Source organism: Balaenoptera musculus, chromosome 20, assembly GCF_009873245.2.
Source record: "Balaenoptera musculus isolate JJ_BM4_2016_0621 chromosome 20, mBalMus1.pri.v3, whole genome shotgun sequence".
Taxonomy (NCBI): domain Eukaryota; kingdom Metazoa; phylum Chordata; class Mammalia; order Artiodactyla; family Balaenopteridae; genus Balaenoptera; species Balaenoptera musculus.
In genome coordinates, this window is record NC_045804.1 from 13,125,274 (window position 1) to 13,150,385 (window position 25,112).

The following is a 25,112-nucleotide window of genomic DNA, read 5'->3' on the forward strand; positions in this document are numbered from 1 at the left end:
AATCTCTGGTAGTGGTCTTTCGTGTCTGACCTCTTTCACTTAGTGTAATGTTTTTAACATTCATCCCTACTGCACCACGTAGCAGTAGTACTTCATTCCTTTTTATGGCTGAGTAATATTCCATTGTATGGACACACATTTGTTTTATCCCGTCATCGTTGATGGACATTTGGGTTTTCACCTTTGGTGATTATGAATAATGCTGCCCTGAACATTTGTATACAAGTTTTTGTGTGGACATGTGATTTGAGTTCTCTTGGGTATAGACCTACGAGTGGAATTGCTGGATCACATGCTAAATCTGTCTTGAACTTTTTGAGGAACTGCAAACCCTTTTCCAAAATGGTTGTACCACTTTACATTCCTCCAGCTGCGTATGAGGGTTCCAATTTCCGCCCATCCTCTCCAACACTTGTTTTTCTGTTTTTTTTTTTTTTTTTGAAAATAACCATCCTAGTGGGTGTAAAGTGGTATCTTACTGTGGTTTTGATTTGCATCTCCCTACCGACTAATGGTGTTGAGCATCTTTTCATGTGCTTCTTGGCCATTTGGATATGTTCATTGGCGAGATGTCTATTCACATCCTTTGCTAATTTAAAAAATTGGGTTATTTGTCTTTTTATTGTTATGAGTTCTTTACAGATACGTCTGTTATCAGATGTATGATTTGTGGATATTTTCTCTCCTCTGTGGTTGTCTTGTCACTTTCTCAGTGGTATTGTTTGATGCACCGAAGTTGTAAGTTTTAAGTCTGGTTATCAGTCTTCTCTTTTGTTGCTTGTGCCCCTGGTGTCATATCTAAGTCATTGCCTACCCCAAGGCCACGGAGATGTACTACTGTGCTTTTATTTACTCTTGTTCCATCCTAAGTGACTTACACATTTATTTGTGAAAATAGATGTGTGTGGGTGTGTGGGTATGTGAGGGTGTGGTGGGTCAAGATGAAGTCTCCGCCTGTGTGGTGCCGACTCCAGTTTAACTTGAAGGAGACCAAAGCCCTCTGTCTGCTTTTCATGCCTGAGACCCGCTGGCATGTGTGTGTCTGTCGTATCTCATGATGTCAGCAGTGTCCACCGACCACAAGCAGCCAGAATGAGAGTGTTGTTGTAGATGAAAAGTGTCAAGCTGTGGCCAAAAAACTGAGATGTCACATATGATGAGTTGGCCCATGATCTTCACTTGAGTGGCTGGCTGCCTCTTGCCTGTGGTGCCCTCCACATGGGTTGAGCCTCTCTGCAGACCTTTTGCGTGGCCGGTGGGTTGTGGAGCTGCGCTATCTCCTGCCTGGGAGGGGTCGTGCAGGCGACAGTGGTCTTGTCCTGGAGTAGGCGCCAGAGGTGATGGGTCTAACACTTACCGTTCCTTTTTCTTTACTCTCTTTTCTCCTGCTCCTCAGACTGGATAGTTTGGATTGCCCTGTCTTCAGGTTCTCTGGTCCTTCCTTCTGCCTGCTCAGATCTGCTGTTGTTCTCCTTCCTCAGCTGAATTTTTCATTTCAGTTACTCTATTTTCAGTTCTGGAATTTCTTTGTGGTCTCTATTATAGTCTGTCTCTTTATTGACATTCTCTGTTTGTTCAGACATTGTTCTCTTGTTTCCTTTAGCTCTTGGAGCTTATTTGAGATAATTGATTTAGGGTATTTGTCTTGTAAGACACTGTCTAGCCTTCCTCAGGGGTGGTTTCTGTCAATTTCTTTTTCTTCCTGTGAATGGACCATAGTTTTCTGTTTCTTTGTGTGCCTTGTTATTTTTTGGTTGAAAACTGGACATTCTGACATATTATTATGTGATAACTCTGGAAACCAGGTTCTCCTCCCTTGCCAGCAGTTTGCTGCTGTTGCTGTTGAAGACTGTTAGTCACCTCTTTATTTAGTGACTTTTTCCAGACTTTTTTTTTGCAACGACTGTACTCCCTGTTATGTTTGGTCACTGAAGTCTCTGTTCTGTTATCTTAGCATTTAGCCAGTGACCTAACAGAGGTTTCTTTTTCTTTTTTTCCTTTGGCTGCATTGGGTCTTTGCTGCTGTGCGTGGGCTTTCTCTAGTTGCGGCGGGCGGGGGCTGCTGTTTATTGTGGTGTGCAGGCTTCTCATTGTGGTGGCTTCTTTCATTGTGGAGCATGGGCTCTAGGTGCGTGGGCTTCGGTAGTTGCGGCACACAGGCTCAGTAGTTGCAGCATGAGGGCCCTAGAGTGAGCAGGCTTCCATAGATGTGATACGTGGGCTCAGTAGTTGGGGCATGCGGGCTTCAGTCGTTGTGGCACATGGGCTCAGTAGTTGTGGCTCGTGGGCTTAGTTGCTCTGCGGCATGTGGGATCTTCCCGGACCAGGGATCAAACCTGTGTCACCTGCATTGGCAGGAGGATTCTTAACCACTGTGCCACCAGGGAAGTCCCCAGAGGTTTCTTAAATGCTGAAATTTAGTAGCCTCCTTCTTCACTAAGCACTCCCCTGGTTGTGGCAGGTTTTTGATTAGATTCCGGAGTGCTGAAAAACTTGATTCTCTCTGTTTTTGCCAGCTTACTGGTTGGTTTGGTGGAGGGACCAATTCGTGGCGCTCCCTACTTGGCTGTATTCTGCGACATCATCCAAAAACTAGCATCTGAATAGCATTCTAGCGTTAGTCTGGGTACTGTGAGAAGACACCAAGACAGGATGAACTGTGCAGTTATTAGGGAAATGCTGGTAAGGGTGGCAGAGCCACTGTCTGATCCCGAGAGCTGTGGGGCTGGGGTAGGGGTGGCGGTGTCCTGGTGGGCTGTGTGGTCTAAGGAAGGGCTTCTGGGGGGGTGGTCCTCAAGCCAAAGTCAGCCTCAGAGGCATTCCTGTCTTTCTGGAAGGGGCCGCAAGTTGTGGCTGCCGCACCGCCTCCCTGGTGGAGTGGCCGTGGGGCCTGGGGTCGGCCTGCGCCGGTGGGTGAGTCCTGGCTGTGGCCACAGCCTTCATTTGCAGAGTGCTGACCTCTCTTGTCTCCTGACCAGTCCCTCCCCATGGTCCTTTGTGCCTGGGTTCCCACTCTTCACTGCTCCTGACCCCTCCTGGCACTTTCCCATTCTCCTGATGATTGTGCGCTTTCCTGATTTTTAACCTTTGTGCAGTTTTGAGCTGTTTGGACATTCCAGCCTGTAAGAAAAGTGACAGCCATAATGAGACGTCTGTGGCTTAGTGTGTGGAGTAGGAGTTGTGTTTTTCTATATTAAAATGCTTTTCTCCTTGAGTGAAAGTGTGTGTGTGCTTCATTTCATACTCAGCCCTCTCCCGCCCTTGGGAGCGGAGTATTTTGGTCGAAGATTAAACCAGGGGTAGGGATAGATGGCTGTGGGCTGCTGGTGAGACTGTTGCAAAGGGGCTTGTTAGTACTTTTGTTTTCTTCAATGTGAATTCAAGGATCCGTTTAGAAGTTATTTTCAGCTTTATTGGGATATATAGTTCACCTAACATACAGTTTACCTATTTTAAGTATCTAAGTCAATGGCTTTAGTCTATTACACTATTAATTTTTTAAAAACATTTTAGAATATATATGACATAGAAATCTGCCATATTAATGATTTTTTAGTGTACGATTCAGTGGCATTAGCTACATTTACGATGTTGTACAACCATTACTGTCACCATCTATTTCCAAAACTTTTCATGTTCCCAAACAGAAACTCTGTCTCCCTTAAACACTAATTCCCCCTTCCCCCTCCCCTCAGCCCCGACACCCATGAATCTATCTGCCTCTGTGAGTTTGCCTGCTCTGGGGAACCTCATATAAGTGGAGTCATGCAAGATTTGTCCTTTGTGCCTGACTTATTTCATTTAGAATTTCTTTTTTTTTAAACTTTTGTATTTATTTTTATTTATTTGTTTATTTACTTATTTGGTTGCACTGGGTCTTAGTTGCGGCAGGTGGGCTCCTTAGTTGCGGCTCGTGGGCTCCTTAGTTGTGGTGTGCGAACTCTTAGTTGCAGCATGCATGTGGGATCTATTTCCCTGACCGGGGATTGAACCCGGTCCCCCTGCATTGGGAGCGCAGAGTCTTATCCACTGCGCCACCAGGGAAGTCCCTTACTCAGAATTTCAAGATTAAATTCATGTTGTAGCTTGTGCCACGACCTCATTCCTTTTTATGGCTGAATAATATTCCTTTGTGTGGATGGACCACCTGTTAGTTATCTGTTCATTTGTCAGTGGACACTTGGGTTATTTCCATTTTTTCACTATTGTGAATAATGCTGCTAATGAACATTGGGTGCACGTATCTGTTTGAATCCCTGTTTTCACTTCTTTTAGGTGTATGCCTAGGAGTGGAATTGCTGGGTTACATGGTAATTCTGTATTTAACTTTTTGAGGGTTTATCGCTTTTTGTATGTAAAGGTTAGAAACTTCCAGCTCTGAAGTTGGGTTATATGTGAATGAAGAAACGTACTGTCATTGAAAAACCACCAAGACTGGTTTTTTTTCTTTTTTTTGTTACAAAGATCTAAGACCCCATGGTGCTTGTAAGGATAGATACAGAGAGCCTGCATGGTTTCTGCGGCTGTGTGTGCGCAGGTGACCTTTTGGAGGAACTGCATTGGGCGGGAGGAGTCCACAGGGCTGAAGGCACACATGGCTCCACCGTGAACATCTGGAGGCAGCGCTGGGCGCCTGGCCTGTGTGGTTGCAGGAGACCGGACAGTCGTTAACCGTCTCTGGTTCCTCTTCTTGTCACTTAAGATGGTGGCGGACAGTTCTGGGTGAGCTATACAACAGTGTCCTCAGAATCTTTGGGCCCCGGAAGGTTTATGTTCTTGTGTGTAAGGCACGAGGCGAGAGCTTGTCTCTAGGGCGTGAGGCTTTGGGCCCCAATCCTGGAGGCTTCTGAGGCCTGGCTCTGCTTCCCACAGGGTATGGACTTGTTGGAAGGCAGGGGTACCCTGTTTTTGGTCTTTGTCAAAGCATATTGGTATATAAAAAAAAGGAGAGCCCAGGCATGCCAGTGAAGGCTGCACAGGTGTGCATCGGTTTCTGGTCGTGACAGCGCGCACGCACTGGGTTAGTGGTTGTGTGGCTGTCTGCAGGCACACCTCGGACGGGCGGCAGGGGCTCGTGGGCCATCCTGGATGGTTTAGGGGCAGTTTGTAACAGCGGCCTCCTATTTGCCTTAAAAGAACATGACAAGCTCTGCATCCCTCTTGTGAGTTGGTATCAGTGGTTTTGTATAGATTTAACTTGCTGCAAGGCAGGTTATTTGCCATCCTGAATGGTGTCATTTTAAAACAAAGCTTCTGCATCACTGTTTTAAATATGTCTGGTGGGATCCAGTCATCATGGTACCTTGGAATCCACCATCCTCCATCTAAAATGCAGGGATTTTATTCTTTGTCTCCTTGAACCTGTATTTCCATTTACTTTTCCTAGAAAATTTTTCCTTAATGTAACATGTTTCTGTGCTTGAGAATCTTTTGCTGATCTCCCTGTCAAGTATCTTCAGCAAGAGGATGTCTGTGAATGCAAACTTTAACTCTTACATTTTGTTCTGCCAAAAGGTAGTAAGTATTTAAGTTTTCTAGATTGAGTTTTTACAGGATTAGTTATTAGTACAAACTTGATCAAAACAACTGAAGATAACATTTTATTGGAATGCAACTATTAACAAGATGGGTTTTTAGTTCAGGCTATCTTTCGGTGAGTAGTGCTTATATCTAGAACAAGGCAATGTTCCAGATCAACTTTTTATTTAAAAAATTTTAATTTTTAGCTCTGAGCACTGAGAGACCTTGTTGTACGTGCACGTCACTGGGAACGGCAGGTGTTAGCTTTAGCAGTGCTTTTTCTTTGAACGCTCATTGGATGGCTCTATTGGGACCACCTCTGTTTTGGTCAGAGTGTGAGTTGAAACTGCCCATCTTGTGGAGGGAGGGTTCACCCAGTCAGCTCAGCTCGGTGCCACTGTTTCCAGGCCCTTTCTTGACCCCCCGCCCGCCCCCAGGCAGTGCATTGCTGAGAAACACCCTCTGAACAGTGGGGAAGGGCCCTTGTGAAGCCAGCCAGGCCCTGTACGCTTGGTCTCCAAAGGTGCCCCCGGATGCCTGCGCTCCCCCGGGCTGGATGACTACCGGTGGACAGCAGACACATGCACACATGCACACGCCCTCACATGCACACACAGATGTACCCTCGTCCTCAGTTTTAATTGCTGCCTCAGGTCTTTTCTCTTTTTCATTGAGTTTATTTATTGTGGCAAAATATTGTATAACACAGAGTTTATGCTTGTCTTCTTTTTATGTATCCTTAAAGTTCACCTATGAGTTTATTGGAAAATTAGCAACATATACATCATTTTAGGAAGTGGAAAACGAGTCTGAATGAGTTGTGAAGACAGAGCATGTTGAGAATAGCTTCCCCAGCAATGCATTCTCCCCAGTGGAAATAAATTACTTGTATAAATAGCCTCTTGCTGTCTGTGTATTATTCAGTCATAACAAATCACAGTGTTTTTACACACAGAACTTTAATGCTAGTACTGGAAATGTCTTTTCCTGACATTTTTCCCCAGTAATTGTTATTTACTTCAAAACACACAGTAGATTTAATAGAAAAACAGTTAAAACAGTTTGTTCTAGGGCTGAGATATTTATAAGAAAAGTGTTTTAAAGAGAGTTTCTCTAAGATGCTAACACCTAAAAGTTACCTTTTAGTTCTATGCATTTCATCAGGTCCTACAGTGTGAGTCATTCAAATATTTTACAACCAAAAGTAGAAGCACCTTTTAGTGTTCATGCTTAGTATTTACAAAACTGAATTGAGTTGCAGGTTTAGTTTAATTTTTTTTTGAGAAGAAGAAAACTGCGTTGTAAAAATTTACCAGATGAAAAAGCAAGGGCCAGATGGAGGTTTGCTGCTGTCTCGCCTACACCGGAAGGCGTGCTTGTGGCTGCAGCCTGTGGCTGGCCAGAGGTGGCTCTAAGACACCCGCGTTCTTTTCCGGAGTGTGAACACCCTGGCTGTGTCGCTGGGCTTTGCCTTCTTGGTTCCCTGCTGGGCCTTCCCTGCCTCCCTGGGGCTCGTCCTCTTTTGCCCTTTGGGTCTGAGGTCGCACTGAGCCTCCTGGCTCTCAGGGGCTCTGGGGGTGGGTGCGTCTGGCTGGCAGGCAGGCTCCTGGGCAGCGGGCTCGACGTTCCCTGGGCTGTAGGCCGCCAGCTGGCAGAGGGCCACGGCCGCAGTCTGCTTCTGCTCGTCACTGTCAGCCGAGCGTGCGTCCTGGGCCTTCCCGGCGGGGCTGGGCACAGGGGCCTCCGCAGAGCTGGGGTCGGGCCCGCCCCCGGAACTTGCTGTCTCCGACTGCGGAGCAGGAGTTGGGGTGGGGGCAGCCGCGGGTTCGGCCCCTCTCGGGCGGCTGCGGACGGAGGGCCTCGAGGTCAGGGCGTTGCAGGGGTCCTTCACCGAGAGGTTGAGGGGCGCGTCCTGTGGCTCCACAAATTCTCCATAGGCAGTGGTGTGTGTAGTGGCCGGCTCCGCTTCTGGTTTCGTGGACAGGTTCAGAGGGGCTGCCCTGGAGCCGTCCTCTGGGCTGGAGGGTGCAGCTTCCAGGCTCCCCATCTGAGCCAGAGCGTCTTCGTTCATGGCCTCGAGGCTGGAAGAGACACAGAGAGGGAGTCACAGGGACCTTGCTGAGGGCCATTGCCCGTGGGGGGTTTGGGCAAGTACCAGCTCCTCTGATTAAGCACAACCAGAGACATTACTTCGGAGGTTTTGAAAATGGACTCTCTTACCTTTCTGGAGATGCAGCTCTGTTTTCTGGGGCCTGGGAATGTGGGCGCTCCGTGTTCTTCTTGACAGGCTTGAAGGCTGTGAGGCTCTGTTCTGGTGGATGGAGACTTCCTGGGGCGCCGGAGGCCGGCATGTCCAAGAGGCTGTACAGCCCGGCACAGGGCTGGCTTGTCTGCGTGAAATTGGTGGGGCTCGGCCTTCCCGGGGAGCCTGTGGCCGCGCTGCCTGCACGTGGGCTCATTTTGGTCCCTTCCGTGTCCCTCTGCCCATCTTTGGAAAGGTCTTTAGCCTCGGGAGTCGGACTCTCTTTCTCAAACTCTGTGTGTTTTTTGTGGGAGTTGGAAGAGGTTAACTTGGATGGACTCCAGGCCGGGTAGGCCAGGGCAGCTTCTTCCAGTAGGTGTGAGCTTTGATCTTGTGAAATACCAGCAACGGGTGGGGGTCTGAGGCCGTAGGAGGAAAATGCAGACTCTGGTCTATAAAATCCATAAGGAATCGGCAGATTGGAGTGATACTGCTGGAAGAATCTGTAATGGTCGTACGTGGATGGAGCCGGGTTCAGGTGCTTAGGGATCGGCCCTGGGTGAGGCAGGAAATGTCTTTGGTCTTGGGCCCCGTAGACGGACAGCAGGGGGCTGTCACACTCGGGTGAGTTCCCTGCGAGTAGGTACGGTGAGTAGATGGTGGCCAGTCCGTGCTCTGTGTAAAAGTGAGGTGGGTACTCTGCGATGGTGGGGTGCACGTACGGGGAAGTGGCACCAAACCCCTTTGTGGATGGGATTTTATGTGGAAACTCAGGCGTGAGGAAAGGTGAGCCAGCTTTCCACGGGTAGCCAGGGGCATGAAAGGCAGACTTGGTGTGGAAGGAGGCAGCTTTGGCAGGGGGCTGGGTCAGGGTCAGCGCTTCAGGAGCCTCGGTGAGTTCCTGCCCTTTGAGTCTGTGCTCGCCGACTGGAATGAATGCTGAAGGCCGGGTAGCGCCTTCCAGCACAGGCTGGGTGCCCGCGGTGGCTTCTGGAGCTGGACTCAGGGGTGCTGCTTCCTTGTGGAGAGTGGGCTTCTGTCCGGGGCACCTGTGGGGCCCGCACGCATGCAGGTCCACATTTTCCTTGATGTCATCCTTGGCGAGGCCATGTTGGAGCTTGGCGTCCAGGTGTGAGAGCCCACTTGGGACGGGCTTGGAGGAGGTGGGCTTTGCCATGGGGTCGGACTGATTGGTTGGCTTAGGGTCCGAAGAGTTCGGTTTGGAACACTTGGGAATGCGATCTTGCTCGGACACTAAAGTGATGGAGTTTTTACAGAGACCGTATTTCATGTGATTAAAAAGATGTGACTTTTCGTTGCAAGTAAAGGGACACTGGAAACACTTGTACTTGAAGGGCTTTCCTGGGGGCCTGGGGATGTAATGCGGCTTTTTTGGTTTTCGCTCTTTGAGAAGGCTCATTTTCCCTCTGTGGTTAGGCGTCTGAGCCCTGCCGGCTCCTGCGTAGTTCAGCTTTGGTGATTTTTAAGGAAGCAGGTCAGTGCTTCTCCTTCGCTTTCCTTTCTGAGTGAGTGCTTTTACTTGAAGCCAGCTCCACGGGCTGTGGGTGTGACCAGGGAAGTCTCGCTCATTTGGGGACCGGGAGCTGCAATGGAGGAGCAGAGCCTTAGTGTTGGGACGATGGCTAACAGGCTAACGAAGAACCAGCCTGTGCTCCCCGGGGTCACGGAGGGGGTGAAGCAGAGGCCTCTGCAGGTGCAGAGGGCATAAGTGCTCTTGCGCGGCAGGTACGGGACGGGCATCAGCCACCCCTCCTCACTACCCCGGGCACCACCCCTACGGCGTTCTCTGTTTTCTCAAGTCTGGTCCCAGGCGAGTGTGGTTGCAGGAGTGTTTAGTGTCATTTCAGAGAAAACCTGTAATTCTTTGAGTTTTGGGAAACTTTAGCCTGTGATCTGAGGCCTCAGGTGCCAGGAAGGTTGTGGACCCACCAGGCTGAGTGACCATTGAGATCCCACCCCCATCCATGTGCCTGGAGTTTCTGGACTGAGTCCCATCACTGTGCTGGCCTGACTGCTCTAACGTGAACCTGAGGAGGTCTGGGCCCATGCGTGTGTGTGACATTCACATTTGTGCTCACTGAGAACAAGGCACGTGTGATTGTAACCTTCAGTCCATCTGCCCTGTTTAATCACAGTGTTCTCTTCTATGAGGGAGTATTTAAAAGTGAAGAACATTTAAAAATGCCCACCCCCGCCCCACCCTGTTTCTAAATTCGCAAATGAAAAGTCAGCTTTCTGGGTCGGTAGCATTTGTGTTGGCCCAAATACAACATAAGTGCTGTGTTTATGTTGATTTGAATGATATTAAGATGCTGTGAGTCAGTGAGTGAGCAGATGTCCTCGTGCACTGCTGCCTTCCACTTGCCCACCTCACAGATGGCGTGGAGTGAGTTCATGCGCTAGCCCATCCCTGCCTGTTCTGGCCTTAACCGAAGGCAGAAAAGCTTAGCAACCCTCCTGGTAAGAGGAAACCAGAGTGGGACTTCCCTGGTGGCGCAGTGGTTAAGATTCTGCGCTCCCAATGCAGGGGGTCTGGGTTCCATCCCTGGTCAGGGAACTAGATCCCACATGCATACTGCAACTAAGAATTTGCATGCCACAACTAAGGAGCCCGCCTGCCGCAACTAAGACCCGGCACAACCAAATAAATAAATAAATAAATAAATAATTTTTTTTTTAAAAAAGAGGAAACCAGAGTGAGTGGTGCCTAATTTTACAGATGGTTGGATCTTGGGAGGAACCCATCCCCAGCCTTTAACCTGTACGAAGGGGCTTCTGGATATCTTCCCCAGGGTCCTCCTGTCCTTGCCTATCCCCCAAGCTTAACCTCCCCCCCACCCCGGGTTTCCTTCAGAGGCTGCTCTGCACACCCCTGGGCTCTCTCTCTGCCTCATAACCCGAAGCTGAGAACAAAGACGTGAGGTCTGGGAGGATCTCAGCAGGGCCGGGCGCGGCTGCGTGTCCAGGACCAGCCCATGGGGTGACTGTGTCTTAGAGAAAGCCTCTGGGTGGGGAGGGCTGGGGGAGTGGGTGTGAGGAATCAAGGCCTGCACTTTAATTTGCATAAAAAATGTAAAAAAGATTTAGCTTCTGGATATTTTTAAACACTTAGAAAAATAAAGTTAAAAGGAAATAACTTTTCAATTGCAGTTTTGCTTCAAGGAATAAGTAAATATGGACAGTTCTGAGTCTCGTGAAATTGCTTGTGTAAAGCATCGCCTTCTAGACATCGGGTTGGTTAAAACATTGAGCTGGAAAGCAGCCCTTTAAAAATAGAGAAATACACATGGGAAATCTAAGAGACTTGTTTTCACAAAATAAAACATAGCTACTCTCCTTGCCATCTCACGCATCAGATGAGGTAATGGGTAGCTTGTAGGAGGAGGGTATAATGGGGGAGGGAGTGCGGTTTTAATTTCACTTGGATATCTTAAATTCTAAAAAAGCTATCTGATCTTATTCTCAGCAAACTGGTTCCTCTACTCATTTTTTCATATTTCTTAAAAACACAAGGAACCACTCTCCCCCCAAGAAGCTGCTTCTATTAACCTGTTTCATCGTCCCGTTCCCTCAAAGGCATGTTTCTTTACTAAGAGGTGCTTTGGGTGGCTTGCAGCCTTCTGTTGCGGGGAGAGTTTCTGCAGAGCAGGGGTGCTCAGGCATGTACTTCGGAGGAGAAATGAGATTTTTGGCTGCCCCCTAATTGGAGAGGGCGTCTCCAGGCCCTCTTTGGGGGTGCTCATTGGCAGGGTGTCGGGTGGTCAGAAGCCAGGCTGGCGGCACCTGGTGCCTGGCTCTGCGGCTTTGCAGCTTGCTTGCCCTCCTCCTCTCCCACCGTGAGCAGTTGTGAGAGCTGCACGGCAATGTGAAAGCCCAGCACAGTTAAACACGTGGTCACAACTTTGCATCTTCCTAATTTCCCCTCTTAGTAAGGGAGAATGCGAAATAATTCTGTATGAGTTCAGTTCATACCTTGTGGGGCAGGTATGCCCTGGGCTATAAAAGCACGATTTCCTGCCTCCCGTCAGGAAGCGATTCCAGCCAGCTCGGGGCCAGCCTGATAAGTCAGGGCGGCCTGTGCTGGCACGTCCCATTATGCTCCCTGGTTCTGAAGGCGTGAGAACCTCTGCAAGTCAGGTTCCCATGATTGTATAGGATATGTTATGGCAAAGATCTGAAAACTGATGATTTCATCACTAGCTGGAAGCATCGTGATCAAAATGATGACAGTTGCAAAAATGTTTATCAAGTGTGAGCCCAGAGTCCTGGTGGTACCAGGAGTGGACGCAGATACACATCTGCTGCACCCAGGACACGCGAGCCCAAACCAGCCGAAAACCCCCTCGGATTTAAGATAATGATGGTGTTAGCTTCAGAAGCAGTATTATTTAATATTGCTCATACTTTTAGGCAAAAGTAGAAATAAACCCACTTTGGTTAAGTTTTCTCAAAGGTTTATAGGAGGCAAGTTGTATGTAAGTTATCATAGCATTACCCCAAATAATAGTTTGGGAAATAATTGCTCTTATGTTAATATATACCTTTTTTCCGTCAAATGATGTTGTGCCCACAGGTTTGGTCTGAACTTCTTGTTCTGTGGTCAGTTAGCTTACAGGGACAGTAAAGAGGTTTTCAGGGGATGGTTTCCTTGGTACTGGTGTTCTGGGAGGTGAGAGTATTCTAGGGTATAATTGTTGCAAGGGAAGCCTGGATGGAGTCACAGGAGCAGTAGTTTTAGTAACTTTGAGTAAACTGACCTCTCAGGGTTACACAATTCGCTAGTTAAAACAAGGGAGCGCAGCTGCTTTGGATGCTGAAGGAGACAGGCTAGTTCACTCGGTTATAAAAATGCAATAATGTCAGAGAAGTAAGCGGGATAAGATTGAGGCTTCTGTAAGCTTCCAAGGGGGACAGCCTCTAGGAAGGTGATGTCAGTCTGTGAGTTCTGTCCTGCCCAGGTGAGGTTCACAAGGATGAGGAGCTAAAGCTGAGTGCCCGGGACTTTGTCGGTCTGGCCATCTGCAGAGATGGGGTTTGCCCGTCTCTGGTCAGTTTATATCTGCCAGGCCTGGTGCAGGCTGGCAGCGGAAAAAGGGTGTTGTTGTCTAAACAATATAATCCAGAATTTAACTGTTTGTAGTAAGTTCGGATTAGCAATCAGAGGTGTAGTTTTTTCTAAAGGTGATAAGATTCGTGTCTCACTGTCCTTGCCCTGGGAAGGCTGGTACAGTCTGGGGGGTTGCACAGGGAGAGGTTAAAAAAGCACAGCCCTGGGTTTGGCTTTCCTCGGAGAACTGCACTGTTAGCATGTTAGCTAAAAATGCAGATGTTAGCCTAGTCCTAGAAGGATGTGTGTGGGACAGTGTTTTTCACCCTTCTTTCACTTCCCGCTGGGTCAGCAGGAGGTGCTGGGAGCCCTGCATGTCAGGTCAGGGTCAGGGTGCTGTCCTCGAATGCAGGAGGGCGTCCCTGCCTGCCTGCCTGCCTTGCGCGAGCAGCTGTTGGCACGAGCCCTGCCCTCAGAGCTGTGCCCTCAGCAGAGTCGGGTCCCAATGCTGAGGGGAGAGGGTGGGGAGCAGCGCCACAGAGACACCACAGCGTCTGGCCTGAGCCTGCTCCATTTCAGAACACCCTCCTGTGACTCCTCATGCGCTGTCACCCCTGCCTGTGTCCCAGGAGCCTGTCACCCCTGCAGAGGCCCGGGAGCCAGCTCTGGCCTCCCCTCCCACAGGCTTGGGAGGCTGGACGGTGGTGCCCACACGGCGCTCTGAGCAGCCCGTGGTTTTGTGTCCACGGGGCTTTATCTGCTTGTTTCTGAAGCACTGAGGTGCCAGTGCATGTCTCTCAATAGCCTCCTAAGTGTGGACTATGAATGTAGTTGCCAGCTGTTAGGGTGATGGTGAGTGGCTGGCATATTTAATAATTTTCTAAGGGGTTTGAACTCAGAAGTACAGGCAAGAGAAAGATTTTTTTTGAACTTTGATAGGGCACAATAGAGGTAATTATAGCTTAACTTTATAGGGCATTGCTGTGATGTGCCGGCTAGCTATGCATGTCATGTGCACTAACTTCTGCACTGGAATAATCTTCAACCCTCCCCGGTGGTGTCCAGCTGCCTGGCAGGGAGCCTCACCAGGTAGCGCGTTCTGAAGGGCATGCTATAATTACGATACTGTGATGTGGCATTATTGCATAACTCAGGGACACGCCATTGTCACCTACCCACTGGGGTGTTGCAAGAACGAGATTTGTGAGTTTTACTCCAATTGAGCTTTTCCAGTGATTAACCACCACTCCCTCCCAGACTTTCGGTTCTTTAAAATGAAGGATAAACTTCAGGGCAACCATGACCTAGGGAAAAAGACAGTTTTCTGGCATATAGTTTGGAAGAATGGATCCAGGAAGACCACCAGGGGCTCTTTCTGGTTTCAGCCAGAGATCCTGGGATACAGACAGAGCGCTTAGCAGTGAATGCACAGCTTTAACGTTTGGGGCACCTCCCTAGGGCCAGAACCCCCAACCACCAGCCTGCCTCCTCACCTTAAAGCACCACGTTAAAGCATTGCAAGGACTTGGCTAATACAAAATACAGATCATGATAACAAACGTAGACAGGTTTTGATTGCATTAAGTCTGATGTTGGTCAAATTTGACCAATAATTTGGTCAATAATGGTTTTCATGCAGATTTATGAGAAACTCTATATAGAGTAAGAAAACACCTTTTGTATATACAGGGATCCTCTTTAGTTAAGGTGTTTTTTTTTTTTTTGGGTAAGCTTATGTCAAAACAGCACTTATTTTAAACCCTAATAAAAGGTTTTAAAATTCAAGAAATTATAAATTAAGATCAGCAATTATATATATGCATATACATGATCCTTTTATGTTTAAACTTGTAGTTTATTTTTAAGGTGAGGAACAGATAATCAATAACATCAATTTGAGTTTTGGTTTAAAGTTTATGAATTTTGGGACTTCCCTGGTGGTCCAGTGGTTAAGACTTTGCCTTCCAATGCAGAGGGTACAGGTTTGATCCGTGGTCGGGGAGCTAAGATCCCACATGCCTCGCGGCCAAAAAACCAAAACATGAAACAGAAGCAATATTGTAAGAAATTCAATGAGGACTTTAAAAATGGTCCACATCAAAAAAAATAAAGTTTATGAATTTTACGGTAGAAATGAGAACTTCATATATCCACATAAACTTGTTTACACTCTTAGAATAAAGCGTAAGCCTTATTAAAAGTTTTGTAACAATGGTCTCCTTTCCAGCAGTGCACCTGCTGGGTCCTGAGTAATCCGCAGAGAAAAGAGCAGGGCAGAGAAACTCTGGGCAGGTGATTCACTGAGCAGATAGTTTAAGATACCTCTGAGAGGAGTACTGAAAGAAAACTCGCATTTGAGAAGAAATAGCAGGTACTTACCAGAGGCGGGGAGGTGGAAGCCGTGGCTATGGCTGCCTGGCCGGAGCAGGACCTGTTCTCACGCTCGCTCTCGCTGAAACTGGAGCCGGCTGTTCCAGTGGGAGGGATTTAATGTAGGAGTCGAGCCCTCGGGGCGTAGAGATGCACCTGATATTCCTCCCGCCCGCAGCTACGATTCATGTGTTTGCACCCACCCAGCCAGCCGGCCAGTGCCACCTCCGTGCCTCACGGCAGCTCCCTGCCCAGGTTTTGTGAGTGCCATGTTAGTGCCGCCTGGCTCTCCTTGGACGCGGGGGTTGCACGTGTTCGGGTTTAGGATAGAGGCCTCCCAGGGGAGCTACAGCCGGTACAGGAGGCAGCAGCAGATGCTGATATTTAGCCTGAAATGCATCTCCTCTGACAGATGCCGACAGCCCCTGTGTCCTCCCCGTGAGGGTCTGGCGGAGCCTTTGTCACCCTTCACCCCGGGGCCTGGGAGGCCTGCCTGGGTCCTCCTGGAAAGCAGGAGGGGGGCCGCCTCAGCCACCTCCGGGACCTGCCGGTGCACGCCCGGGACAAGCCCTGAGCGCTGCTGCCCCGCCGCGTGGCCGTGTGCTGCCGCGGGAACGGCCTGCATGCCCTCGCTCGGCCCTTTTCTTCTCTTTTCAAATAAGTAAGGCACTTAATTTGTGATCCAGGGCATCCCCCTCCCCTTCAGCTGCTTGCTATTGAGTCTGTGGCTGCCTCCCTGCTCTCGGAGGGGCTGCGTGTGGTGCGGGTGTGTGAGTAGGGAGAGGGGTGTGCGCTGCATGGGCGCGGGTGCCAGGGTGGGCCTGCCAGGCCAGTTGCTGTTTTAGTTTTTTTTTCTTTTAAGGCTTAAGATTTTACTTGGCTTTTTACCTTCATATTGAATTGAAAAAAAAAGTTTTAATTACTTTTGTCCAAATTAGACATCCACATAATTTAGAGAGTGAAAAAATAGTTCTGAATCTTGTCAGAAAAAACAGCAGTTCCTGCTGCTCCCCTCGCCTCTTGCTGGTAACGAGCCACCCAAAGCAGATGGCTTAAAAAAACTACCATTTTATGATCTCGAGGTTTTGTGGGTCAAGAGTCTGGTTTGTGCTGGGCGAGCCTTGCGTCCTGTGGCGTTAGTGGGCACTCACCTGCCTTGTATCCTGGGGGAGCGACGGGGCCCTCCTCTTCCCTTTAGTTTCACTCCAGAGGCCTCTCCAGGATGGTGATCAGTCTTAACTCCGTGTGGGACTCAGAGCGCAAGGCAGAAACTTCCAGTCTTCCGAGAGGCTAGGCAGAGAACCGTCCCAGCACCGCGGTGTCACACTTGGCTCCCCAGGTTTGAGGGAGGGGATGGGCCCCACCTCTCAGTGGGAGGGTGTCAGCTGGCTGCTCCCCTCCCATCCTTCCTGCCAGGAGCCCCACTTGAACCTTTTCTTAGCTGGGGATTTTGGTGTTTACCTCGTTGATTCCAAATAACATTACTCTATTGCCAGTTTTGTTCCCTCCACCCACCTCAGTGCTCCCAGTTTCGGGTGTTGTCTGTTGACTTGCCTTTATGGGAAATGGAATGTAGCTCTTTGGCCCCTCTACCTCCAAGCCTGCCTTCCCCGTCATCCGAGATTTCCTCTACTTCTTTCCTGAATCGGAAGCCAGGCTTCCTGGATCCCATGTTGTCCTCTCTCTTGGGTTGATCTTTTGTTTGGGTATGAGGCACAGCCCTTTTGTAGGCTCCTGAGAAAGAATGCAAGAGAGGGGAATCTTTGGAGACCCTGAATGATTGAAAGGGTCTTTCTTCTACCCTTCTTCCTAGTTGATAGTCTGGCTGGGTATAGAAGCCTAGGCCAGAAAGCATTTACTGTCAGTGTTTTGAAAGTGATCTAGCTTTCAGTGCTGCTGAAAAGTTTGATGTGATTCGGATCCCTGACTCTTTCCCCCCAGCATTTTAATATGAAAAATTTCAAACATACAGATAAATTGTAAGAATTTGACAGTAAATGCTCAGACACCCAGCACTGGGTCTGCAGTGAACATTTTCCTCTGCCCTACCACTCATGGCTCTCCACGTTCCCTCCCCTTATCCACGCATCGGTCCATCTCAAGTATTTGCTGCATTTCAGAGTCAGTGACAGACATCACTCACTTTACCCCTGAACACCTCAGGCTTGTTATTAACCGTTCACACTTCTTCTTTTAAAGGTAGAGTTCACATGTGATGAGGGCACAGATCCCAAGAGTACCATTCCCTGAATCTTGAGCATACCCCCTGCTGGGAAGTGGAGCATTACGATCACCCCACCCGGAAGCAGCCGCTGGCTGGATTTTCTTCCTTCATAGATTAGTTTTACCTATTGTAGAAATTTTGTATAAATGGTGATTCCCTGATTCTCCACATGCCACTGCTTCTCTCCTGCAGGCCCTTTTCTCTGTCCTCAGTGTTCTCACTTTCCTTAGCTTTCTCTTCGACCCTTCTTTTAAGTATTTCTATTCTGCTATTATTATTTCTGGTTTCCAAGAGTTCGTGCTTGTTCTCTGAGCGTTCCTTTCTTAGTATCTTATTCTTAGGTAGTAGTTGCAGTAGCTTCTCTTATTTCTCTGAGGATTTTAATGATGGTTTTTTGGGCAGGTGGTGTGGTTCTCCCTGTAGTCTCCATTTCTTTCACAAAGGTTTTCTGTTTTCATTGTGACCCCTCCTTCACCTGCTTGCCATCGCCAGAAAGAGTTCACTCTCTTGCGGGGGTGGGCGGGGGGGTGGTTAGGCACTTATTGAGTGTTTACTAGGTATAAGGCCTTGTGCTAAATAAGCATTCTATCTGCGTTAATCCGTTTAATCACTGCAACAACTCTTCAAAATGGGAACTGTCAGGAGCCTGATTTGCAGAGTCAAGCAGCACAGAGAGGTTAAGTAACTTGGCCGAGGTCACCCAGCCTGAAGGACGACAGAGCAGAGTCCTAGAGGCAGTGGAAAGGTTGCACTGGGAGAGGGATGCTTGTGTCTGTGAGTTGGATCGGGGACTTGTGCTCTGTGGCTGCTGCCAAGACACTCGAGTCTTGGCTCTGTTCTTTCGTCCTCCTGTGACTTGGAGCAGTTACCTGACCTGGGCGTCAGCCTTCCCCTCTGTAGAAGGTACCTTGGAGGCCTCTACTCGTGGGTTTTCTTCGGAACCTGATGGGTTAATTACAACATCCCACCGAATTGCATTTGTATGCTGGGAATGGTATGCGTCACAGAACAAAACATCTTTGATAAAGGTAGCAGATCGCTTATACTTTTGACCTTACAAGTAAATACAAGTTAGTTTTAATTTTAATTGTTAGTACTCCTTTTGGGGTGCAGCATCCAGAGGAAAGGAAAAGGAAATGAAAACTCTACAGAAAATTCAAGGCATAATTTCAATTTCTCTAATTTTGGTTGTCGTTAGAGACAGTAAGTCCTAAGCAGCTGCCGAGAGGGCATTTGTTAAGTTCTTGAGATGAACACATGTTCTGAAAGGTCCTGTCCTCATGGCCCCGGGGAGGTCCCCTGAGAAGGGGAGTGGGGGATGGTTCCTGAGGCTGAGGGGCACCTAGCTGCCCAGACCGTCTCTCGGGGTCTCCCCTGAGACGTGAGCTCCACCTTCGTGGGTCACGTGAGATGTGGTGGGGCTCAGGCCAGCAGGCAGGATGCTGCTCCCCTGGGGGGACGTGGGTGGTGGGACTGCTTTAGGGCAGGGCACCTGTGTCTTTCATGGCAGCTTACGCTCATGCACGTGCACACGAGTACACACACTTGCTCACTAGGCCTTTGTTCATTGGTTGGAGAACGAGTATGGGGGACGAGGACAGACACTGTCCCCTGCTGCCCCCGTCCTGTGCTGACCACCCCGCCCCGCACCCCCTCCTGCTTCGCGCCTCAGGCCCGTGTGCTCATCAGGGTCCCTCGACTATAATTCGTTTCCAGCTGGGGGCCCCACAGGGAGCAGCCTGTCCAGGGGGACTGGTCCTGAGGTGGCCCCACTTTGGGCCCCTCCTGCTTGGTTCCTCTCCCTGGGACTTGCGTTGTTTCCACGTCCTCCTTTCTGCCTGCGTCTTGGTGCCGAGCTCTGCTGCTGGCCTTTGGCCTCTGTGTCTTGGTCAAGGCAGGATCTTTCTGAAGGTGGAGGGGAGGCCCTGTCCCGGAGGGTCCTGCCGCTTTCCTGGGCTCTCTTCTGGCCCTGCAGCCTGTCTGCTCGTAGGCTCCCGGCCCCACCCTCGTGCTGCTCAGAGGTGCCGGCCGGGGGTCGGGGGGCAGGTTGCTGCCGTTTGCACACGTGCTCTGGGGCTGTTGTCCTGATACAGCCCACGTGTGCCGGGAGGCTGCCCCCACGGGCCCCGCAGGAGACCGGCGCCTGGGACCTCGCTCGAGCTGAGCTTGGTCTGTGCCGGGGCTGGGCTTGAGCCCACTAGGCGCTCAGGGTCCTCCCCTGTTGCACATGTGAGAGCTGGGCCCATGAGACCAAGTGTGGGGAGCATGGGGCACACGCCAGCTGAGCCGGGAGCTGGAACCATGGTCGTCTTTCTCAGGTGATGTACTTGGTTTCTCATTTTTAAAAAAACCCTGAGGGTATCAATCGATTTTTGCTTATCAAACAGTTGAAAAATAGAAATGAAAGTAGAGTTTATTTAGCCGTCTGGTGAAGCAGGCCAAGGGGTGTGAGAGTGTTCGGGGAAAGTTTTATTGTTGGACGTTTACCTTCCTTTGATGATGAGGCAGAGGAATTCATTTGTAACTTGAAGTCTGAGATGTGTAATGCATTACTTAAATTTTAATTTGCTTATTATTCTAGTAATGCCACTATTTGAATATTTATGGAACTGGAGCTACTTTATGTTTCGGAGGGGAGCACACCGGCCCCTTTCCCGCCAGGCTGTCCTGTGTCTGGTGCTCAGGGATGGTGGCAGCGGAGCTGCCGGTTTCGGTGTGTGTGGCCTGTGGGCAGCTTTAGTGCCTGCAGCTCCCGCGACTCCTCCCTGATGACGCCTTGCCCCAGGGAGGTGTGGAACCTAGCAGAGCTGAGCTGGACCCGGGGCTCCTCCTGGCTCGGGAAGCCCGCGTGGGGGCCAGGGCGGGGGAGGGGTTCTGCTTTGGACAGGGTCTTGGAGCCCAGTGTGATCTGGGCTGTGGCTTCTGTGTCTGAAGTGAAACTTGAAACCGTGAGCTCTGGCTTGTTTTGTCTTTGGCTGGGAGACTGATTCAGGTTTGTGACCTTGGGCCAAGATTCGAGGGTTCCCACAGCTTTCCTCACCTCTTCCCCTCTGTCTGCCTGACAGTATCATGCCTGTGTTTCAGGGTCCTCACTGGTCCCTCCTTGGGCTGGTTACGGTTTTCCAGGGGCAGGTCATGTGGCACTTTACCTCCTTTTGTTGAATTTGTATGTATGTATGTATTTATTTATTCATTAAATTAAAAACATTTGTTTTTTGGCCATGCCACGTGGCTTGTGGGATCTTAGTTTCCTGACCAGGGATTGAACACGTGTTCTCTGCTTGTAGAAGTGCGGAGTCCTAACCACTGACCGCCATGGAATTCCCTGAATTTGTATTTAAAAGGTGCTTTTTACCTGTCGTCTCGGGATATGTTTACAACCACGTGTAGAAGTTACTTGGTTAAAGTAAACAACCACGTGTAGAAGTTACTTGGTTAAAGTAAACAAGAACAAGGAGAAGAATTAGCACACAGACTTTTTTTTTTGTCTCATGCTACAAATAACATCAGTGAAAACATAGCAATAAAAGAGCCGTGAACAGACTAAAGACAGTGAGGGCAGGCCCCCTTTCGTTCCCTTGTTCTGCTTGACTCCGGGTGCCGGCCCTCATGTGTGTGGTGTCGCAATGCTCTGCTGGCTGGGCTCGCTTCCCAAGCTTGGCCCCCAAGGTCACCGTCGAAATCCATCCACGGCATGAATCTTTTTCCCTTTTGTTTCCAGACATTGTTTCAGTTCTTTTTCAGATCTTCCTCTTTTCTTCACTATGGTTTCCATTCCTCTTTTTATGTGTTTAATATTCTAGGCCTGTATTTCCGATAGTGTCTTTTAGGTTCTGTTTTTTGTCCAAAGTGCTTGGGCTTCTGATCCTTTTGTGGTGTCTGCAGGCTCTCCCTCATGTGTGTGCTTTTTCTTGTGTAATTTTACAACGCCTGCCTTTTACTCCACCTGTTTTGAGGCAGCTGGTTACCATGCTTGTCCAGGACCCAGGGGACAGGCTGGAGCAGGCTTCCTGTGAGTCCCTCAGCAGGGGCTCATCCCCCTCAAGGTGGTGCGCATGGCCCAGGGGCTTTGACTCCTCGTGAAACTTGAGGCTGTGAGAAGCAGAAATCAGTAGGGTTGCAGGGATAAATGGACGAATCTGGTGTCCTCCTGAGAGCTCAGAACACCTCTCTTGATTGCTGACAGTTCATTTCTGAAATAGAATAGTGGGATGAAATAGAATAGCAGGGAGCCTTGTATCTAAGACTTAGGCAACAGAAAAACAGGCCTGATTCCGTGGGTTTGTGTAGGGCTCTGCAGCTGTGGTTGAGGGGGTGCAATCTTAAGACACAGAGGAACATTTACAAATGCTGCACGTTTACTAGTAAGGCCATAAAACAAGTCTCAAGAAATTTCAGAGAACCACTGGTGTACAGACTACATTTTTTTAAAAAAATTAATTAATTAATTAATTAATTAATTCTTGGCTGTGTTGGGTCTTCGTTTCTGTGTGAGGGCTTTCTCCAGTTGTGGCAAGCGGGGGCCACTCTTCATCGCGGTGCGCGGGCCTCTCACTATCGCGACCTCTCTTGTTGAGGAGCACCGGCTCCAGAAGTGCAGGCTCAGTAGTTGTGGCTCACGGGCCTAGTGGCTCATGGGCCTAGTGGCTCCGCGGCATGTGGGATCTTCCCAGACCAGGGCTCGAACTCGTGTCCCCTGCATTGGCAGGCAGATTCTCAACCACTGCGCCACCAGGGAAGCCCCAGACTACATTTTTTTGACCACAAAGCAATGAAATTAAGAGTCAGATACAGAAGGATAAAGGTATGACGTGAATTTTTAGTTTGAAAATATATGGATTTCTAAATAACACATGAATCAAAGAAGAAATACCAATAGAAATTTTATAATAAAAATTTAAAGATAGAAATGAACAGTAACAAAATTATTATGTATCAGAACTCTCAAGATACAGCTAGTAGTGTACTTACAGGGAAATTTAAAACCTTAAGCAGGAGTTGTGAAACTATGGCCTGCGGGCCCAAGCTGGCCTTGGCCTGTTTTTGTACGGCCTTGGAGCCAAGAATGGTTTCTCCTTTTTTCAACATTGTTTTCAAAAAAAGAAAAGGGAAGCAGCCAGTGGTCTGCAAAGCCTGACTGCTTGGGCTCTGGCCCTTTGTAGAAACTGCTGCTGACCCTTCCTCCCCCGCTGCCCCAGAATATTGTAAGAGAAGAAAGACTCAAACTGCCAGGGAAGGAGCGAGGGGAGGGGTGGGGAGACAGTGAGGGGAGCATGAGAAATGAGTGAGGGAGAAGACACAGGTCTACAAGGATCAACAGCCAAAAGGCCTACCAAAGAGAGAGACTGAGAGACTTCCGGCTTATTGACAGAGCAGGACGGGAAGCATATAAATAATAGTAAGACACCCGGATGGGGGCTGTGAGACAGGTCCTGTGAAGAATAAAAGCCACATGTCCAGAATATCTTTTGCTGATAACTTTGATAGCTCAGACAAAATAGACAGTCCTAGAAAAATATAACTTACCAAAATTGACCCCTATAGAGATAGAAAGGTAACTTACCTGTGCTTTGGTATCCTTATTGATGAATTGGGATAATAACTACCTATCTATGAGGTTTTAAAAATAGGTCTGTTGAGATATAATTTATATTCTGTATGGTTCACCCATTTAAAGCGTACAAATCAATGACTTTTATTTTATTCACAGAGTTGTGCAACCATCACCACAATCAATTCTAGAACATTTCATTGCCCCAAAAGGAACCCCATGCCCCTTAGCTGTCACCTGAAACCTCCATCCTCCTCAGTGCTGCACAACCACTAATCTACCTTCTATCACTATGGATTTGCCTATTCTAGTTGTTTCTGATAAATAGAATCATATAGCATGTGGTCCTTTGTGACTGGCTTCTCTCACTTGGCATGATGCTTTCAAGGTTCATCCATGTTGTAAGCGCGTGTCAGTATTTCATTTTTTTGCTGAAGAATACTCCACAGTATGGTTTGCTAGGGCTGCCATAACAAAGTACCCAGACTGGGTGGCTTAAACAACAGAAATTTATCCTCACAGTTTTGGAGGCTGGATGTCCTGAGATCAAGGTGCTGGCAGGATTGTTTCTTTCAAGGCCTTTCTCCTTGGCTTGCAGATGGCCACCTTCCTGCTGTGTCTTCGCATCGTCCGCCCTTTGGTCTGTGTCTGTGTCCTGAGCGCCTCTTCTTATAAGGACAGCAGCCCTGTTGGATTTGGGCTCACCCGGGTAGTCTTATTTTACCTTAATTACCTCTTTAAAAGCCCCATCTCCAGATACAGTCCCATTATGAGGTATTAGGACTTGGGACTAAAACATGTGAATTTGGGGTACACAATTCAGCTCATAAGGACGGACCACATTTTGTTTATCCATGTGTCAACTAATGGAGATTTGGCCGCTGTGAGTACGCTGCTGCTTTACGTCCGGCTGGCAGGGCATGGGTTCCAGTTTCCCCACACCCTTACCAGCACCTGTCATTTTCCATTTTTTAAAAAATTATAACCAACCTAGTGGGTATCTGATTATGGCTTTGATTTGCATTTCCCTAAGGACTAATAATGTTGAGCATCTTTTCATGTACTTGTTGGCCATTTGTGTATCTCTGGAGAAATGTCTATTCAAGTTCTTTGCCCATTTTTAAATTGGGTTGTTTGTCTTTTTGTTGTTGAGCTGTATGAGCTCTTTGTATATTCTGGATTCTAGACCCTTATCAGGACAATTTGCAAATATTTTCACCAATTCTGTGGCTGTGTATTTTTCTTGATCCTATATGTGTATTGTGTCATTTTTGATGTAAAAATTTCACTTTTTTTTTTTTTTTTTTTTTTTTTTTGCCGCATTGCAAGGTTTGCAGGATCTTAGCTCCCCGACCAGGGATTAAACCCCTGCTCTTGGCAGTGAAAGTGCGGAAGTTCAACTACTGGACAGCCAGGGAATTCCCTCACCATTGTTTTTTTTTTGGCTGCACCACAAGGCTTGTGGGATCTTAGTTCCCCGACCAGGGATCAAACCTGCACCCGCTACATTGGAAGCATGGCGTCTTAACCACTGGACTGCCAAAGAAGTCCCCCATACCATTGTTTTAATTCTTTCATTTGAGTTCTTTTTATGTGTGCAGTTTTGGGGTGTGAATGTGTATTTGTATATGTACATATACACACATGAACGTGTATGGGTTTTTAAAGGGTATCTTTAATTTTTTTGTTTTTAAATATTTGGTACTTCTTTAATTAGAATTGAGATTGTTTAGGAAAGAACTTATAGTTTGATGAAAGAAGTATTTTGCATTTCTAAGTGGTATGTGTTTAGAATTTATACTTAACACATGTATAGAAGCCATGCAAATTACAAAACATCTTGTATAATGTGGCTTTATCTATGTTATATTTAAGAGTTGAAATTCATAGTTTGGGTCAAAACTAAGATTGTGACATTTATGAATATAAAGTGATTTGGTTGTGTATGTGTTATATACAATGTGCTCAGAAAGTAATGTCTGTCCACATAGTTCATTATTTTAGACATGTTGATAATATTTATGCTATTATGCTGCCTGGTGCACAGTGGCTCTTGCTCCTAAAGGAACCCCCTGGGCGCTTCCCTGCCCGGCCCCCACCGTGAAAGCCGTGGGGCTGCTGCTCTGCCTTCCACGCC

The 25,112-nt window shown here is 48.2% G+C and overlaps 2 protein-coding genes across 2 annotated transcripts in view; one reads left to right on the forward strand and one right to left on the reverse strand.

Annotated features, from left to right (window-relative positions):
• Nucleotides 1-25,112, forward strand: part of TBCD (tubulin folding cofactor D) — a 175,603-nt gene that overhangs the window by 60,622 nt on the left and 89,869 nt on the right. The window lies entirely within an intron of this gene.
• ZNF750 (zinc finger protein 750) lies at nucleotides 4,385-15,406 on the reverse strand. The gene is made up of 3 exons (XM_036835792.1): nucleotides 15,210-15,406; nucleotides 7,741-9,366; nucleotides 4,385-7,601 (listed from the first exon to the last, which is right to left on the reverse strand). The coding sequence occupies exons 2-3, from the start codon at nucleotides 9,180-9,182 to the stop codon at nucleotides 6,932-6,934; spliced, it is 2,112 nt and encodes a 703-aa protein (XP_036691687.1). The 5' UTR covers nucleotides 9,183-9,366; nucleotides 15,210-15,406; the 3' UTR covers nucleotides 4,385-6,931.